This window comes from Sus scrofa, chromosome 1, assembly GCF_000003025.6.
Source record: "Sus scrofa isolate TJ Tabasco breed Duroc chromosome 1, Sscrofa11.1, whole genome shotgun sequence".
In the NCBI taxonomy this organism is placed as follows: domain Eukaryota; kingdom Metazoa; phylum Chordata; class Mammalia; order Artiodactyla; family Suidae; genus Sus; species Sus scrofa.
In genome coordinates this window covers 251726384-251745204 of record NC_010443.5, presented here as the reverse complement: position 1 = coordinate 251745204, position 18821 = coordinate 251726384, and the positions used below count along the sequence as shown (strand labels likewise).

Genomic DNA, 18821 nt, shown 5'->3' with positions numbered 1-18821 from the left:
CTTTTGATTGAGTAAAGACTAAAAACATGGATAGAGAATATTTTAATAATACAATCAACGAGACTATCTTAATAGTGAAGAATGAACTTTATACCCTGAAAAGAGAATAAAATTTATTTTCAGTTATTTGTGGGATGGTGACAGACACAACCTTTTATGTCAGGCCACAAAGGGAGAATCTCAGTGAATTTCAAAAGAAGAAATTATGCAGGTCTATTCTTTGATCAAAGTGCAGTTAATAGTATATTAAATAAAATCCAATGGGACATTGAAAAAAATTTAATAACTTTTCAATAGAAGAGTAGAAAATAGCCATCATTACAGATTACAAAATAACTTCCTAACAGTGCATGTGAAATTTGGCCAAGGAGGTGCTCAGTGATAGCATTATCTCCTTCCATTAGATAAAAAGAATGAAAGTAAATGAACTAAGCATTTAAATCAAAACTTTGGAAAAGAAACAAAAACTACAGAAAACAAAAGAAAACAGGTGATAAAGTAACAGCCATGTACAAGCAAAAATTAGTAAGTTAGAATACACATAACACAAATGAGAGAATTAAAAAATAGGTCAATAGTTGGTCTTAGAATATTTAAAAGTAGTCAAATCAATGACATTTTAATTTTAAAAGGAAAAGAAAGGCACAAACATACAAAATTAGGAATGATAAAGTACTTTTAACAATAGATTCAAGGGTTAATAAAAATGAAATGGTATATAATTATCGACTAATATTTAAAAAAAAAACTAAGGAAAATGATGGGAACATATTAATTACCAAATCTGAAGAATTAGAAAATCTGAATATAGCCATAACCAGGAAACTTAAGTCATCACAGAATTATGGTTATATTCTCTAAGTCTTGGAAGAAATAAGATTTCCACAGTTTTATAATGTTCCAGTAAGAAAAAAATCTTTCAGATTATTTAGGAAGTTATTGTAATACTAATATCACAACTTGACAATGTTAGCACAAAAGAAAAGTGCATACATAGATTATAGAACATAGATTTAAAAGATCCTAAACAAAATATTAGCAATTGACTACAGTATAGTAAAAGAATAATGATTTAATAGAAGGAAATCTATTTATATAACACTTCACAGTCACCAGAAAACTTATTGCAGTAGATGCCTAAAGCCATTTGAAACAGGACTCTTGTAAAAGTAGAGATTTTAAGGGGTGCCCTTGTATGACTTGGTCTAGACATGGGCACAGTGATTAGAGCACCAGTGGCTGCGCACCAGTGGCTAAGAAAGTGGTTTTGAACCCTTTGGAGAACCAATTTGATCCCTGCTGTGACTCAAGCTGTCACCTGAAAGGAGAACATCAGCACAGCAGTCAAATATCTGTGCAGGACCAGTGACGCATTTCTAATCAAGCATCATAGAAACGGTGGACTTAGCAGACTTTGCAGTTCCTCTGTGATTGTTTGAAAGCTGCTTTGACTTTCTTTGGACTGAGTCATTCAAAGATTTAAAAAGATTAGCCCAAGATGAGTAGGGAGGGGGCCTTAAATTGGAGAGCTAAACTCCCTGCTGATAATAAATCATTAACATGGTCATTAAGAGATAGGGAGAGGTGACTATTTTTGCATCTGGATTTCACCAGAGCAAGTCATACGTATTTAACATGTAAGGGATGGTAATGAAGTTTGTGACATTGGCAGTGTAATCTCATTAGTAAATACAAGGGTATTTTTTTATCAATAATATCAGAAGGTGGGAGTTCCCCTTTGTGGCACATCGGTTAATGAATCTGACTAGCATCCATGAGGATGCAGGTTCGATCAATCCCTGGCCCCACGCATTGGGTTAAGGATCCAGCGTTGCCATGAACTGTGGTGTAGGTGGAAGACCCAGCTCAGGTCCTGCATTGCTGTGGCTCTGGCATAGGCCAGCAACTATAGCTCCAATTAGACCCCTAGCCTGGGAACCTCCATATGCTGCAGGTGTGACCCTAAAAAGCAAAAAAAAAAAAAAAAAAAAAAAAAAACAAAACTGAAATTGGAATTTAATGGCATAGTAAAAAAAAATTCATGCTGATTTAGCAAGATTTATTCTCAAGATGCAAAAATTAGTATAGATTCAGCAAGAATTTTGCTTCATGGCTTTAGTTGTTTCTTCCTTTGGGGATAATTTTATTTTGTCATTCCTTGTTTATTGTTTCTGATCTATTCTCATCTTCCCTAGAGCAACATCAGTGATCTCTTTGGATTCAAAAGATCAATTTGGATCTCCTATTTCTTTCCTTTTTACTTATTCTTCTGTCATCAACTTCATCTCTTTATCCTTTTCCTCTGAACACCAAGGGAGTCTTATTCACTCATCCATCCATACATAAATGTATTTATTACATGAATATTGCTTGTTAGGTGTCAAGGAGACTGTGGTAGATATGAAAGAGTCTCTATATTAAATTGTTCAAATGGTAAATAATTAGCAAGCAGATGATTACAATAAAATATAAGGAGTGTCACAAAAGTGGTGAGAACAAGGATGCTTGTGAGAATCCAGGGGTAGCCCAAACCCAGGTATAGGCATCCTGGGTATGTTTTCTAGAGTAACTTTAAATATAAAGGGTGAGTAGGCGATAACCAGTGGAAAGTGTATGCATGCATGTGGCTGTGGGGAAAGGGAGTTGGGGGGAATAAGAGAAGGCAAATAGAATTCCACAGAGACAGAATAACGTGTGTCAGAATCTGAATCAAGCATTTGATTTTCTAAAAAGGTACCTATAAGTTTCATTGTTGAGTTGGGGAAAGTTGTAGGTAAGGCTGCAGCTTTCAGGTCTAGGTCATAAAATACCTTGCATGCAAACTCTAGTAATTTGGATGTTGCCTAGCAGTAAATGGAAAGAACCATTAGAGAGTTTTAAACAGTGAAGGAGCATGGTCAGCTTTTGCTTTAGAAAGATCACTTGGCTGCATCCTGACTTCCATGGTGGCTGATTTCAAGCTACCGGTGAAGTCTCAAATGTGGTGTTGAAAAGAGATGATCAGTAATAACTGTTATACAGAATATCTACCACACAGACAACAAGAAGAAGGAGAAACTCTAAAAGTTTCTATCTAGACAGATGGAGCAAATTACTTAACAGGAAAAAATAACCAGACTCATATCATGCTACCCATTTCCAAAACTAGAAGCAAAAAAGGAATAAAAGCACATCTCTAGACTACAGAGAGAAAAGAAATATCATTCAAGAATTCCATCCCTAGCTCCTCTAGCTTTCAACTATCCAGGTAAAAGAAAGCTATTCTCAAGATATTTGAGGATTCAGAGATGCTGTTACCCAAGACCCAGTCTGAGGAAATAGTTCAGCCTGTGCAGTCCTACAGAATCCTGGAATTCAGGAATAGTGAAATGCCTGCTGAGCAGACAGGGGATGTATATACTACAAAGGCATCACATGCTCAAAAAAGATATTTCATTTCAGTAAAGGAAGTTATAAAGATGAAAACTATTAAAACTGTTCAAATAAGAAGGTAATTTTTTTTTTAAAACTTCCATCACCCTTCAAAGTGAACCAGTGATATTCTTGAGTTCACTCAGAATTTGAGAAACTCTTTAAGAAATATTTCAGAGCTTTATACACTCCCTCAGAATATGGGACACTATATCTAAAGGCGCCTTCTCTGTTCCAGTTCAAACTACCTGAAGCCAGTTTCTTTAATAATAATTGCATTTAACCCAGGGAGCCCATTTTTAGACAATCCTCACCATATGGTCAGAGGAAATGATCAGTCTATGACATTGGGAGTTCTCTTTTTTTTTTTTTTTAACATATACCAAACGTTTCATAAAACTATTTAGCTAATCTATGCTGCTCACCATTCCTTCTAATCCATGTGCATGGCAGAAAAATGGATGCTTTTGTGTGTGTTATTCCTATCTAATCTAGGATTAAAGGGCAGCACTTTTCCTACAGTAAACCCTCAATGAATGCTTGAATGGATGAATGAGTAAACAATCAAAGGATAATAAAAATCACAGTCATCAATTAAAAGTCCAATCACAGTAAACTTCAGCTGCTTATAGGACAAAGAATTAAAACATTTCTTTTTTCATTCTTTAAAGTTGGGAACAATTTGATAGGCCTCCAGAATGATATTTTTTTTAGGGTTTTCCATAGCTGTTCTTGTTTACCAGCTCTGAGCGATTCTGTTGTGACCAGTAGCATTCTTTTTTTAAAGACTTTTAGTCTTATTCCTTTAAGTAAGCTGGTAAAATCAAGTCCTGGCATTTAGCCAAGTGCAAAAGCAATTAGGCCTGGAACATCTATCCAAGGAAACGAATATAATTTGAGTCTTAAAACACAAAGCTTAGAGGATGTTAACTGACATAAGTTTCTTTTGCAAATTTCATTCTGAAGATTTCTGCTTTGTGGTAGGTTTAAAGTACCATCTGATACAAGTTAGTTTCTAGGACACCCCTTTATGAGCAGCCTTCTCAAATGACCTCCTAGGGATTTTGAAATGACCCTTTTTTTTTTTTTTTTTTTTTTGGTATTTTTAGTGCTGCACCTGAGGCATATGGAAGTTCCCAGGCTAGGGGTCAAATCAGAGCTGCAGCTGCAGGCCTACGCCACAGCAACAGCAATGCCAGATCCGAGCTGCATCTGCGACCTACAGCCACAGCTCACAGCAACTCTGGATCCTTAACCCACTGAGCGAGGCCAGGGGTCAAACCTGTATCCTCATGGATGCTAGTCAGATTCGTTAACTGCTGAGCCACAACGGGAACTCTTGAGGCGACCCTTTTAGAAATTATTTGATTTGATCCTGTAAACTTTATACTGCAAATTAGCTGTCTTAAAAAATAACCTGTCTTCCAAAAGAAGGATCTGCTGTCACAAAGGAAGAGCATGAATTGGCTCAAGGAAAAAATAAACGTTTGTTTTCATCTATCAAGCTTTAGGTGATTGAAAACTCATGAATGCAAAATCACAAGGTGCTATTTTAAATTGGCTTATTTTATAGCCATAGAAGGGATAAAGTCACTTCAAAACCTTGAGGCAGGAGATAGAATGTGTGTCATTCACTAAATCTGGTGCTGTCCAGGGCCTAATTAGGGTGTGTTCTACCCTGGGTGAGTATTGTGAAAAGCCTTTGAGAAGGCGTGTACACTCTGTTCTGGACATCATGAAGTATGGGTGTAAATACGCATGCACGAATCCAGTTACATACACATAAGGTTCCAAGGGCACAAACAAAATTACTTACTTGTTAGGTTTTCTTTTTTATAATCTGAAGGGGAAAGGATAAAAATTTGATTTAAATGAACATCCAGACATCTCATATGTTCTGTGAGAGAATGCTAAGAAATGCAAGTTCTCTTTCAGATTTTTGATATACAACGGGCAAGACATTCTTCGCATTTGAATGCGAAAGGATCTCGCCTTTGAAATTAAGTCAGCTGTTAGGGCTAACCACACAGTTCTTTACAAATGAAGTTCATTAAAGCAACATGCAAGGGTTCAGCTTTGTTTTGTGAGGTCAGCATTTTCAAACATGTGGCTTATTTTTGCATGCTGAAAAAATCAGCTTCACGGGCTAAGAAAGAGGACTTTATCCCTTTATTCCACTCCTTTGGCAAAATGTGAGATGTTTCTTAGCCATTCTCTGCACATTCCAGAAAATGTTATAAGCTCTCATCAGATTCCCTTAAGAAGTAAGGTAAGATCTCAAGCAGCAGTTAAAAGGAGGGTTCTTTAATTTCTTTTAGAACCGATGGAATAAAATCCTTATGCTAACTGATGCAATTAGGAGACCAGTAGGAGTCTGTTATTAGGTATGGAAGGAAAGCAGAACTCAAAAAAAAAAAAATTAGAAATGCCTAGAAATATTAGGAGATTTAAATTCACACCTTAGTTTTCTCAAAATGGTAAATTTCTCTGAACCTCCAAAGTCTCGTGAGAGCTCCATTACCTAAATATGGCAGTCTGGTACAGGCCATGGGGTCCCAGTGCATGCTGGGGAGTTTGTTGCATTCTGGCACAGAGAGCAGATGCATCTCAGATCTGTAGAGTCCCCTGTGGGTCTTTTCTTCCAACGCCAGCCATTCTTTTGCACAGAAGAGCTCCTTGACCGCCAGGCAGTATTCTCTAAGATAATTTAGGGAGAACAGAATTGGATGACTCATAGCCATGTTGAAGCCAAATTGACGGTGGAGCCTAAATCCTGTATTTTCAAAACATCATCATAGTGCACTGTCTGTTCTTGCAAAAGTGTTTTTGTAAAGATATTTTTATTGTAAATAATGTGAGACATTATGCAATATAGTATATTATCCTATGAGATGAAATGCTGTCTTGTTTATTTTGAAAACATAATTAATGCTACTGGAGAAAAGAAACTTCCAAGTTCAAAAGGTAATAGATTAGGAATCCCATATATGTTTTTTTCTTTTTTTTTTTCCTCAAACTCATCTCAATCTTAAAGTATTTACAGAGGTACAGAAACAAGTTACACAGAGCTTTAAAAGCACACATACTAAAGTCATGGATCATTGTCAAGCAGTTTCCAGCCTGAGAGGTTTTCCTATAATCAGGGCTAATGCGCAGAGGCTGAGGAACACAGTTGGTGGCTCTGCATGCTTTGTTCTCTGAAACAGAAAAGCATCAGCTTCCTGGAAAGTTATAGGAGGGCATGTGGACCTAGCCTTGGAGAAGCTGAGTCCTGTACCATTGCTATGTGCACTTCCATCTGAGAAAGCTAGAGTCCTGTCTATTTGAATATGAAGCTGGAATGTCTCTATATTATAGTATGAGTGAAGAGGCTGAAGACTAGGTGACTAGTTGGATTCATTAGAATTTTGTGGATTAATATTTGGTCAAACTTACCATATAGAAAAAAATATAGACAACACAGGAGAAACTAGGTTAGTTCCAAATTAAGATATTTGGGATTCATCCTACTGTATATCACAGGGAACTACATATATCCAGTCTCTTGGGATAGACCATGATGAAAGATAACATCAGAAAGGGGAGTGTATGCATATGTGTGACTAGGTCACTTTGCTGTACAGCAGAAATTGGCACAGCACTGTTAATCAACTATACTTTAATAAAAGTTTTTTTGTTTTTTTGTTTTTTTTGTCTTTTTCTTTTTTGGCTTTTCTAGGGCCGCTCCCGTGGCATGTGGAGGTTCCCAGGCTAGGGGTCCAATCGGAGCTGTAGCCTCCAGCCTATGCCAGAGCCACAGCAACACAGGATCCGAGCCGTGTCTGCGACCTACACCACAGCGCATGGCAACGCCAGATCCTTAACCCACTGAGCAAGGCCAGGGATCGAACCTGCAACCTCATGGTCCCTAGTCAGATTCGTTAACCACTGAGCCATGACAGGAACTCCAATAAAAAAAAATTTAAAAAGATATTTGGCATTCATCCTAAGAGGAAATCAAAAGTAATTAAAGAAGTTAAGGATAATAACAGCAATGTCATTCATTCATTATCTGAAGTTTCCAGAGAGGAGGAAATCATGTGTCAGTGTGTACATACGTGTGTATATGTACTTACATGTTTTTTTAATATGCATGCCTGCACTGCCACTTTCCCAGGCAACCACTTGCCTGGGACCAACTGAGCTTATACTGAATGAAGGGCTATGCATAAAAATGTGATGGGATGATACCATGGGGGTGATGAGCACAGCAATGGGATACAGATTCTTAGCATGTCTGCAAGGGAAGGGGGAACAATGGGGCTTTAAGGCTTCTGAGAGGCTGAGGAGCTGGAGAAACATTTCTTGGCTTGCTTCTTATTCTGCCTGGTCCCATCCTCATGTCACTTAAGCACATCTTTCTGCATTCAGACATTGCAATTAAACTGTGCACAGTCAATATGGGACAAACAAAAACAGATGACCAGAGACCTGTTTGGAGGCTGTGTTATAATTAAAACATACATCTTAGAGTTAAAAATCAACAACAACCATTTTCCATATAATGCAGCCTATGCTCAAAAACTGATCTAGGGTATACATGTTGGAAAGTTACTCAATAAAAGTATTTTGTGCTATTAGACAAAGATATACTTCAATTTTCATTCTGATTGTTCCTCCAGAGATACTTAGATGTCAAGTCTGAGGAAAATATGATATGAAGTGAAGAAACAACAAATTATATTGCTCTCATAATGTTCCCAAATTCTCAAAATCTGCAGTAAGTTGAAGAATGGAGCATTCTTTTTTAAAAAAATGACTTCACTGTAGTCCTTTTATGCTAAGCAGAGTGCCCTAAAATTATTTCAATGTTTAAATAGCTCCTGGTTTTATCAAAACAGCTGGAAATGTGTTCTGTTGGTAGTTTTCATGAAAAGAAAACAGTGTCCATCTAGTTTCTAATATATACCATGGGTACAGTTTATCCTTTAATCCTCCAACTCTGTTTTACAGATAAGAAACTGAAGTAGCTAAGACCCCGTAGCTCTAGAAAGCAGTACAACAATATTTCAACTTTATTCTATTTAGCTCAAAAGCTAGATTGATTCCTGTACTTTCTATACAAGAAGTAAATAAAGGCAAAGATAATTCTATTGAACATGGATTTATAAATTTCAACATGGAAAGCATATGGGAGGTTTAAAGAAATATCTGTTTTATAACTATTCCACTCCCTCCACCCACCATGAAACAAGAGTGTCAGTACTTAAAATTAAGAGATTGGGTGGAATGTATTTTCTTTTCTTTTCCTTTTTTTTTTCTTTTTTTTTTTTTTTTTTTATGTTTTAATGGCCATACGCACGGCATATGGAAGTTCCCAGGCTAGGGGTTGAATTGGAGCTGCAGCTGCTGGCCCAAGTCACAGCCATAGCAATGCTGGATCGGAGCCACATCTGCAACCTATGCCACAGCTTGAGGCAACACTGGATCCTTAATTCACTGAGTTAGGCCAGGGATGGAACCTGCATCCTTGTGGATACTAGTCGGCTTCTTAACCTGCTGAGCCACAATGAGAGCTCCATGGGAGGAATGTATTTTAGTATTCTGAAATTTTCACCAAGATCTCATATTTACTGGCAATAATACCAAAACACATGAACTGTAGTCTATATTTTCTCTATCTTGGCTTACTAATGAGGTGTGTTTTAGTTTAAGATTTCATTTTTTTTTTTTATTTCCTGGAAAGCAGGGATATTTATGAATATGATAATGATGTGAGCAATAAGAAATGTAATAGGGAGTTCCTGTTGTGCCTTAGCGGGTTAAGAATCTGACTAGTATCCATGAGGATGTGGGTTCAATCCCTGGCCTCGCTCAGTGGGGTTAAGGACCCAGTGTTGTTGCAAGCTGTGGAATAGGTCACAGATGCGGCTCAGATCCAGCATTGCTGTGGCTGTGGCCTAGGGCGGCAGCTGCAGCTCCAATTCAAGCCCTAGCCCAGGAACTTCCATATGTCGTGGGTGCAGACCTAAAAAGAAAAAAAAAATTAATAGAATATTATAACTTTGATGACAATTTCTAGCTCAGAGCCCTAGTATTATAGGGTATCATAAATGATTCTGATGTTAGGAATTTTGTCCAAATTAATTATATTCTGGACCAGAGCCAGCTTTACTATGGCACATGACAACTTCTCCTTTTGAAAACATTTCCTATTTGCAGACAGACAAATGGAAATTCCCCAGTTATTTATTTTTAAAATTTTACCTGCAAATGGGTATAGGTGTAGGTACTACCCCAGGGTGGCATTCTTGGAAGATGTGGTTACACAGCAAGGCTTCTGCAGCTGGCCGGCAGAACGGGCTCACTGCCTTCAGTTCATTCCAGGCCGTGTGGACCAGTAGTTCTTGGGCCTCCTCAGGGTCTGCGTAGGAGTTGTTGAAGAAAACAAGAGCATCTCTTGCCAGGACAGCTTTACACACCTCCCGTCTATACTGGGCGCAGTAGCCTTTGTTTTCTTTCTGTGGTTGACTGCAAGAAGCAGAGAACAGCATTCCCTATGGCAGGCTATTAGCATCCAACTTGCTTTCCCCCCCCCATTTCCACATCTGTACCATGGAAATAGAAGACTGTACTCACAAATTGGTTGAAAGTTTCCATCTGAATATTGTCTTTATATCCAGCAGCAATTATATCCCTCTACTATTCCAGTGGGCTAGGATGAGGATCAAGTGTGATCACATTTGTGGAAAGCTTTGGAAATGATCAAGGCCAGGATGGATGGGAATATTTTTTATTATTTACATCGTAAATAAAATTGGACTTCACATTTCCTTTCCTTTCTTCCTCCATCCCTCCTTCTTTCTTCCTCCCTCCTTCTTTATTTCTTCCTTCCCTTTCCTTTTCCTTCCTTCCTTCCTTCCTTCTTTCCTTCCTTCTTTCTTTCTTCCTTTCTTTCTTTGTCTTTTTAGGGCCGTACTTGCAGTATATGGAAGCTCCTAGGCTACGGCTCACATCGGAGCTGTAGCTGCCTTCCTATGCCACAGCTCATGCCAATGCTAGATTGAAGCTGCGTCTGTGACCCACACCACAGCTCATGGCAATGCCACATCCTTAACCCACTGAGCAGGGCCAGGGATCAAACCCATGTCCTCATGGATACTAGTCAGGCTATTACTGCTAAGCCATGACAACAACACATTTCTTACAAATAAGCTGACCTAGCAAATAATCTAAAAGCATCCTCATCATGATGATTAATCAGTGACTGAATAATTGCTCTGATCCAAACAGCTTGCAGCTTTGTGAACAGAGTTTACTTAAATTTCACAATAATGAAGTATTTGAATTGGGAGCACACACTTTCCAGAGTCCAATCCTCTCCATCACACATCTTGTCAGCATTCCATTAAAGAATAAGAAGAAAGCCATGCAGGGAGGAGAAAGTATTGGCTATGGCTTGCAAAGGACTAAAGGAGCATCTTCAGTTTTGCTGTTTTCTCACTATGTGGCTTGAGGAAAGTCATCTGGTCACACAGGGTCCCAGTGTTCTAATCTGTAAAGTGATGTAAGTAATTATCCTCAACCTGGGTTAATTGTGTGTGCATGGGTAATATAAGGGGAAAAGCACTGTAAATTCTGTAGTGGCAGCACAAAAATGAGATTAAAAGCTCATCTGCCTATAGCAACTGAAGACGACAGTAAGGAAAATGGAAAATGCTGTTGGTGCTTTCTCTGCATATCTACTGCTCCCTTAATGCAATGCTGGCAATTATAATAACTCCTTTGTTCATCTGGCAAGTATTTATTGAGAACTTATTATGTGTAGGCTCTGTGATGGTCTCAGTATATCCCTATGCCTTCCATCAGATAGGTAGTTAACAATGACAGCAAATTCAAGTGGCACTTGGAATTTATTGTTTTTTTTTTATTTTTCATCTTTTTAGGGCCACACCTGCAGCATAGGGAGATTCTCAGGCGAGGAGTCGAATGGGAGCTGTAGCTGCTGGCCTATGCCACAACCACAGCAACATCAGGTCCTAGCATCTGCAACCTACACCACAGCTCACAGCAACACCAGCTCCTTAACCCACTGAGTGAGGCCAGGGATTGAACCTGTGTCCTAACGGATGCTAGTCAGATTTGTTTCTACTGAGCTACAATGGGAACTGCCATCTCTTGGAATTTAGCATTTTATTATCTTTACATAAATGATTTTAGAGTAAGAAAATTAAATTGGAATTTGTGGAAATGTTTAGATTGTTAACAGATACCTTTTGAAATGGAAACATTGGTTAGAAATCATTATCGACTGGTTTTTAAAGCAAATCTATTAAATGAGATACAACTCATTCAAGTAAAATGATGAGCCTCCATGCAATACTATATTTTAAAGCAATGTTTTGTAATGTGGAATCATTCTCTCATTTATACTAGTCTTCTACTAACTAGTCAATATGAATTTTATTGCATTACTTGTAATTCATTTGGGATTTTAAAAATGAAAGCCTTGAATAAGAAAACAAAAAATTCCCATGAAAATTTGGACCATACAAGGTTGAGAAAACACCCAGAGAAATAGCTCATGGCTCAACCTCTTAGGGAACCCAGGGTATGATGACACAAAGAAAGTTCTAGAGAAGCAAGGGTGCTGTGCTCTGAGAAACTGAATAATGGAATTCCTGTTGTGGCTCAGTGAGTTAAGGACCTGACATTGTCTCTGTGAGGATGTGGGTTTGATCCCTGGCCTTGCTCAATGGGTTAAGGATCAGCATTTCTGCAAGTGACAGTGTAGGTTGCAGATTCCACTAGGATCTGGTGTTGTTGTGGTGTAGGCTGGCAGGTGCAGGTCCGATTCCATCTCTAGCCTGGGAAGCTCCACATCCTGCAGATGTGGCCCTAAAAAGACATAAAAAAAAAGAAAGAAAAAGAAACTGAATAACTGATAATTGAAATACATCAAACTGGTTTACAAAATGGTGACACATATTAATCCTTCTGTAAAAAGCAAGGATAGATAAGAGCAGGCATAACTCTTTTCATTTAGAAAACACTGTGTCAGGTAGAGGGTTGATATTTCTCCAAATCTCTCTGAACTGAAAATTATTCATCCAGGTTCCACTGTCATGTGGACAGTGAATGACTGTAACTATTGAACGACTTTATTTTTCCATGAAGATTTTTTAAATATAAAAAGTTATATTTTTTTATTTAATTATGTAAGCAAAAACCATTTAAAAAACACTGGAAACTAAGAAAAGTTACACAAAAGAAAAATTAATCAGAAGAGCCTCATAGATAACAATTACTAATAATCAATTAACAATTCTTCTATCTGGGTTTCTGCTGCTTCTCTTTAAAAAAGCCCTAGAAAAATCTTTAGAACAACCTCATTGTGGCTTAATAGTGGTGAGTCATTTACTTTTGAGCAATAACTATATAATACAAGAGGAAAAAAAGAGAAAAAGCAGAATAGGTTTTGAACAGAAGTGAGAAGAGCTTGGTTTTAATTTTGGTTTTTCTTCCTACTGGTTTGAGGATAAGTAGCCTGTAAAAACCCTTTGTATGCTGGGAAAAGCCATATAAATACAAAGTGTATGGTTCTTGTTAATTTTCTGGGTCTCTGTGGTGGTCTGGGAGCATTTAAGACTTAGCTTTGGTTGTATATCTTTCCTTCAATTAGCCCCACAATGTAAGGGATATACAGGACCAAATAAATGTACAAGGATAGAGCGAGTGGTTTGAAATGCACAGGGAGGACAAATGTGCTAAACGGTGTGTGAATGAAAGATGGCCTCTCTTTTGTGGGTGGCTTGCATTTTAATTTGCTTTTTACTGTGTGTGTGTGTGTGTGTGTGTACACACACACACACACACACATACATACCTAAAGAGGCTGCCCAGTCACAATTTCAGAGTTTGAACAATTTTCTTTTCCTTTTAATCCCCACCTTTTGCCAATTTACATATTTCAAATTTTACACAGTGATCACATTTCAGAGGCAAGATATGGAGACCGTTTGAGCTATTTTTTCCCTCAACCTCTTAACTGTATCACTTAAAAAAAAAAAAAAAAACCTGTTTAAGGATCTCACAGCAAAATCTAAGGAACAAGATGAAGGCAAAAAAATGTTCATTGGTGCTTCTGTCTTTTGTAAGTGATGAGGCCCCTTTTGGTCCAACTGAAGTCGTGTTTCTGCACGTGCAATTCTTGGGACAGCAAATGGAGCAACACCAGAAGCAGCTGGGCCTGTTGCTCATTTGAACAGTGGGGCTGAGGTCACAGGGATCTGTTCACAGAATGCTGGTTATTTTGGAATGATCTGCCGGACTCACTCCAAAAATGCTAGTTAATATTGCACATGGAGCCAGTCTCTCTCTTGCCTCTTGACAGACTAAACCTGGCTGACCTCTCTTTCTGTAAAGTTTCTCTTTGTAGAAGCAGTGGCTGATATTTGACCCCGAGTCCCCCCTTTTAAACTTCTTTTATAACAAACAACTCTCCTTGGTCAGATGGGATATTTAAAGGATTCTCACAACTTTTACCTTTATTTTCTCTCTGCTTTAACATGTATGACTCACATTCAATAGAATATAGTTGACCCTTGAGCATGGGTGTAAATTGCATGGGTCCACTTATACACAGTTCTTTCCAATGAAGGCTATGGTAATGCACAGTCCCAGCTGTGGTCAGTTGACTCCAAGGATGCAGGATGTGGATATGGAGGAACCATATGTATAGAAGGTCACCTATAAAGTTATGGGGCATGCTGGTTGCTGCCCCTAACCTCTGAATTGTTCAAGGGTCCATTAATTAATTGATTAATTAATTAATTAATTTGCTGTTCAAGGCTGCATTTGCAGCATAGGGAATTTCCCAGTCTAGGGGTCGAATCGGAGCTGGAACTGCTGGTCTACACCACAGCTACAGCAAAGCCAGATTTGAGCCACATCTGCAGCCTACACCACAGCTCATGGCAATGCCAGATCCTTAACCAACTGAGTGAGGCCAGGGATGGAACGCACATCCTCATGGATCCTAGTCAGGCTCGTTATTGCTGAACCACAATGGGAACTTCCATGGGGTCCACTATTTTTAAATATGACCTTCCAGTTTCTATGAGAGAGACATCTACTCCCTTTGAACACATAGTACTTTGTCCAAGGGCACATCTAGATTACCTACCATGGCCTGGTTGGTTGAGGCAAGCCTATTACCCTATTGGACACTCCATATCTTCTTTCTCCACACTCCTTAGAGCTGGCCCTCTCCTCTGGCAGTGACAAATCTGCCTTATAAGGCAATTATGGGGTCTTTCGTCATACTTCCCTAGCACACGTATGGCCAGGGCTCTTTGCCACTCTGAGTCTCCAAAGCGAACTGGAATTATTTTTAACCTTTTACGCCTAGTGTCTTTGCATGTGATTCACTCCCTAAGACAGGGATCAGCAAAGAGAACCAAGCAGGTCAAATGTGGCTGACTGCCTATTTTTGTATCACCTGTGAGCTAAAAATGGTATTTACATTTTTGAATGGTTGGGGAAAAAAAATCAAAAGAAGTGAAAATTATATGAAATTCAAACTTCAGGGTATAAGTCCCTAGAACTCTCCAGTTCAAAGAAACTCTCCTAGTTTCTTTTCTGTACAATAGGGATAATAACAGGACCCACTTCACAGGGATGTCCTGAAGGTACATTTTTATTTAGTTAATTTTTTGTCTTTTTAGGGCCACACCTGCAGCACATGGAGGTTCCCAGGCCAGGGGTCTAATCAGAGCTGTAGCCACTGGCCTACACCACAGCCACAGCAATGTCAGATCCAACCTGCACCTGCAACCTACCCCACAGCTCACGGCAACGCTAAATCCTTAACCCCCTGGTTGAGGCCGAGGATCGAACCTGTGTCCTCATGGATACTAATCAGCTTCATTTCTGCTGAGCCACAACGGGAACTCCCTGAAGATACATTTTTTAAAAATGCATGTAAAGCTCTTAGCACAGTGCCTGAGACATAGTAAGTAGTCAACAGATGTTGCCTATCTTCATTTTCATCATTTTGTAAGAGTATTAAAAGGATTAGAAATTAGAAAGTTTCTGAAAGATTACAGTGCTCAACAAATAGTAGATTCTCAATAAAAGGCATGTCAAACAAAGCAAGACATTGGTACAATAGCAATATCTTACCTCCACTCTATTAACCGGAAAGGAAGTTCCCACAGGAAATCCAATTAAAGGGGAAAAGAAATGAAAGTTAGTACATATTCATCTCAAGGCTTCTAAGAAATAATCTTGATACCTATAACCTCTAAGTTTCTGAAAAGTTCTCTGCTTCTGCTAGGAGGCCAGACACTGCATTTAATAAGCAGATTTAGAGAAGGGGATTAAGAAAATATTAAATGTCTCCAGGAACTGATTTTTTTTTTTAAGCAGCCACACCCGTGGCACATGGAACTTCCTGGGCTAGGGGTCGAATCAGAGCTGCAGCTGCTGGCCTACACCACAGCTATGGCGACATCATATCTGAGCCTCATCTGTGACCTCTGCTGTAGCTTGTGGCAATGCTGGATTCTTAACCTACTGAGGCAGGCCAGGGATTGAACTCACATCCTCACAGACATTAGGTTGGGTTCTTAGCCCGCTGAGACACAATGGCAACTCCCAGGAACTGTATTCTTCTTTTCAAGCTGAGTTCTACCATGGCATCATTAGCGCAGGGAGTATTGTAGGTCAGAATTTCTCTCCGTTAGCTACCCAGGGACTTTGCAGCAAGAAAGCAAGATGTGGAGGTTGCAAGGAAGAGGAGAGAAGGGACAGGTGGGGAAGCTGTTATTCTCACAGACCCACTGGCTTCAAGTGGTTGCACAGGGTCCCACACTCAGAAAGGCCCCATTCTTAGTTTAATGTTCTACTGTCATCATCTTGAAATACTTATTAATTTTTAAGCAAAGGGCCTCACATCTTCACTTTGCCCTGGGCCCCACAAATTTTGCCCCCAGGGGTGAAAGCTCAGGGCCCCGAGGGGACTGCCCCTCTCCTTGGGTGACTTATGGGGCTTTTGGTATGAATAGTCCCAGCTTAGGCTTTCCCCAGGCATGAAGGCTCTTGGTAGGGGGAGGGATTGTAACGTGACCAGTATTTCTGAACGGTTCCATCTCTTTCTGTATAGGAAATCTCATACCTCACACTCTTCCCCAAGCACTTTGTGAGTTACCACCTCCTGTCCTCCCTAACCCCCGCTATTAAAGTAAAAAGTAAAACATAGGCTGTGTCTAAAACCAATTTGCTTTATTAGAATTTCTCCTAATGTTGAGGTCTGACTCCTTTGGAAAATGTTCAGTCCACTTGGGTGTTATTCTTTCAGCATTTTTAAGGATTCAAAAATGAATTCCCCTGATAAATCAATCTTCTTGATAAATCTTATAAACACATAATATATGTATTTATCAAGAAGATTGATTTATCAGGGGAATTCATTTTTGAATTCTTAAAAAAATATATATATACACACACACATTTTTAGGGCCGCACTTGTGGCCATGGAAGTTCCCTGGCTAGTGGTCTCACATCGGAGCTGCAGCAGACGGCCTATGCCTCAGTCACAGCAGTCACAGCAATACCAGATCTGAGCCACATCTGCACCCTACACCACAGCTCATGGCAACGCTGGATCCTTAACCCACTGAACAGGGCCAGGGATTGAACCCCTGTCCTCATGGATCCTAGTTGGGTTCATTACTGCTGAGCCATGACAGGAATTCCCATAAATTATATTTGTAATCATTCTGTTTTACATTTGTGGAAGTAGGTGACTGAGTTTTTTTAACCTTGTGTGCAACTTCTTTTTCATCTTTATGGACTTTTTATTCAACGAAACCAACCTACATGAGAAGCCTACATGATCCAAACCTTATGGCAATTCTGCCCCTGTAGAGATAGAACAGATGGAAGAAATAGAAGGAAATTCAAGAGGAAAAAGTATATCATTTGGAGGGGTAAAGGCAGAATTTAATAGTAGCTAAGCAGGGAAACCTGTTAAAACATGAAAAGGCCAAGGTTTTATATCTGAAAGAGCCCTCAATTTAAAATGTAAAAGAGGATTCAATACCAGGGAGATGAACCAGTGCCAAAGAAAATCCAGTCATAGAGCTTGGGAAGAGATAACAGGCTTAGATAGGCTTCTGTTTCAAGGACAAGTAAGGAAAGAAAAATCAAGGTCATTTAAGGGTGCCTGGTCTTCTCAAGAATATTGAGAGATCAAAGGATGATTCACTAGGCTTCCATGTGTTTTGTCCAGAAATTTCTCCAGTCACATTTTCTTTTAGAGGGGAGGGTGGGGAGCAGGGAAGGGGTCCAAGAACTTTGCAATTATAAACAAGTGCTTTTATCTCAAAACTAGATTTTTAAAAATTCCAGGAATTTCCAACAGTCATCAATATTTGTAATAGCTCTTCAATTATCTGGAAAAGCCAGTAATACATTGGCTTTTTTCTAAAACATACAGCCAATCTCATATAAGAAAGCTGCCTGTTTGTAAAAAGAATGCTTACCTCCTTGGCTTAGCTGCAGAACAGCTGGTAGCAATTTAGTGTGGCTACTGGCTGTTAGTCATTTATTCTTTTCCCTTGTATTAAAAACAAACACCTTTAATCCATTTGAAACCAGATGAAACCACCATGAAACGCCAGGGGACGCGGTCTGTATTGTTGATAAGAACACTTTCTACCTATTGTGGCTGTGCACTGGTCGGAGAGGGAGTCACGAAATCCTGCTACATGATCACCCCACGTCTCACAGTTGGGGATAACATTGCAGCGGACACAGAAGTGTGACTGCGAGACACAAGAAAGGGCAGGCAACAGGGTAGTACATTTGAATCAGCAATATCGATTATGAAATAGAATCCAAAGTTCTATTTTTTTTCTGTAATGTGAAATCAATTCAAAATATAGAAAATAAAAACACGAGATGAATGGATAAAGAAGATGTTGTACACATACACAATGGACTACTACTGTGCCATAAAAAGAATGAAATAACGCCCTTTGCAGCAACATGGACGGACCTAGAGATTATCATACAAAGCGAAGTAAGTCAGACAAAGACAAATACCACATGATATCACTTATATGTGGAATCTAAAATATGACACAAATGAACCTATCTGCAAAACAGAAACAGACTCATGGATATAGAGAACATACTTGCACCTCCCCCTGCCAAGGGCGAGGTGGGTGAGGAAGGAAAGGATTGGCAATTGGGATTAGTAGATGAAAACTATTATATATAGAATGTATAGCAACAAGATCCTACTGTATAGCACAGTGAACTATGTTCAATATCCTATAGTAAACTATAATGGAAAATAATATTTTTAAAAAGAATGTATATATGCATAACCGAATCACTTTGTATAATAGTAACACAACATTGTA

General features: G+C 38.9%; 1 protein-coding gene and 1 long non-coding RNA gene across 6 annotated transcripts in view; one reads left to right on the top strand and one right to left on the bottom strand.

Annotated features, from left to right (window-relative positions):
* Positions 1-18821, top strand: part of LOC110256901 — a 206996-nt gene that overhangs the window by 44147 nt on the left and 144028 nt on the right. The window lies entirely within an intron of this gene.
* The window catches only part of MUSK (muscle associated receptor tyrosine kinase), a 108388-nt gene that overhangs the window by 13334 nt on the left and 76233 nt on the right, over positions 1-18821 (bottom strand). For 2 of the 4 annotated variants that reach the window (XM_021074436.1, XM_021074443.1), the window contains 4 exons: positions 15574-15580; positions 9658-9921; positions 5933-6108; positions 5228-5251 (listed from right to left, as the gene is read on the bottom strand). In XM_021074436.1, the coding sequence (XP_020930095.1) occupies positions 5228-5251; positions 5933-6108; positions 9658-9921; positions 15574-15580 (471 nt within the window). The remainder of the gene's footprint in view (positions 1-5227; positions 5252-5932; positions 6109-9657; positions 9922-15573; positions 15581-18821) is intronic. The other 2 variants (XM_021074440.1, XM_021074447.1) reach the window with 1 other exon arrangement.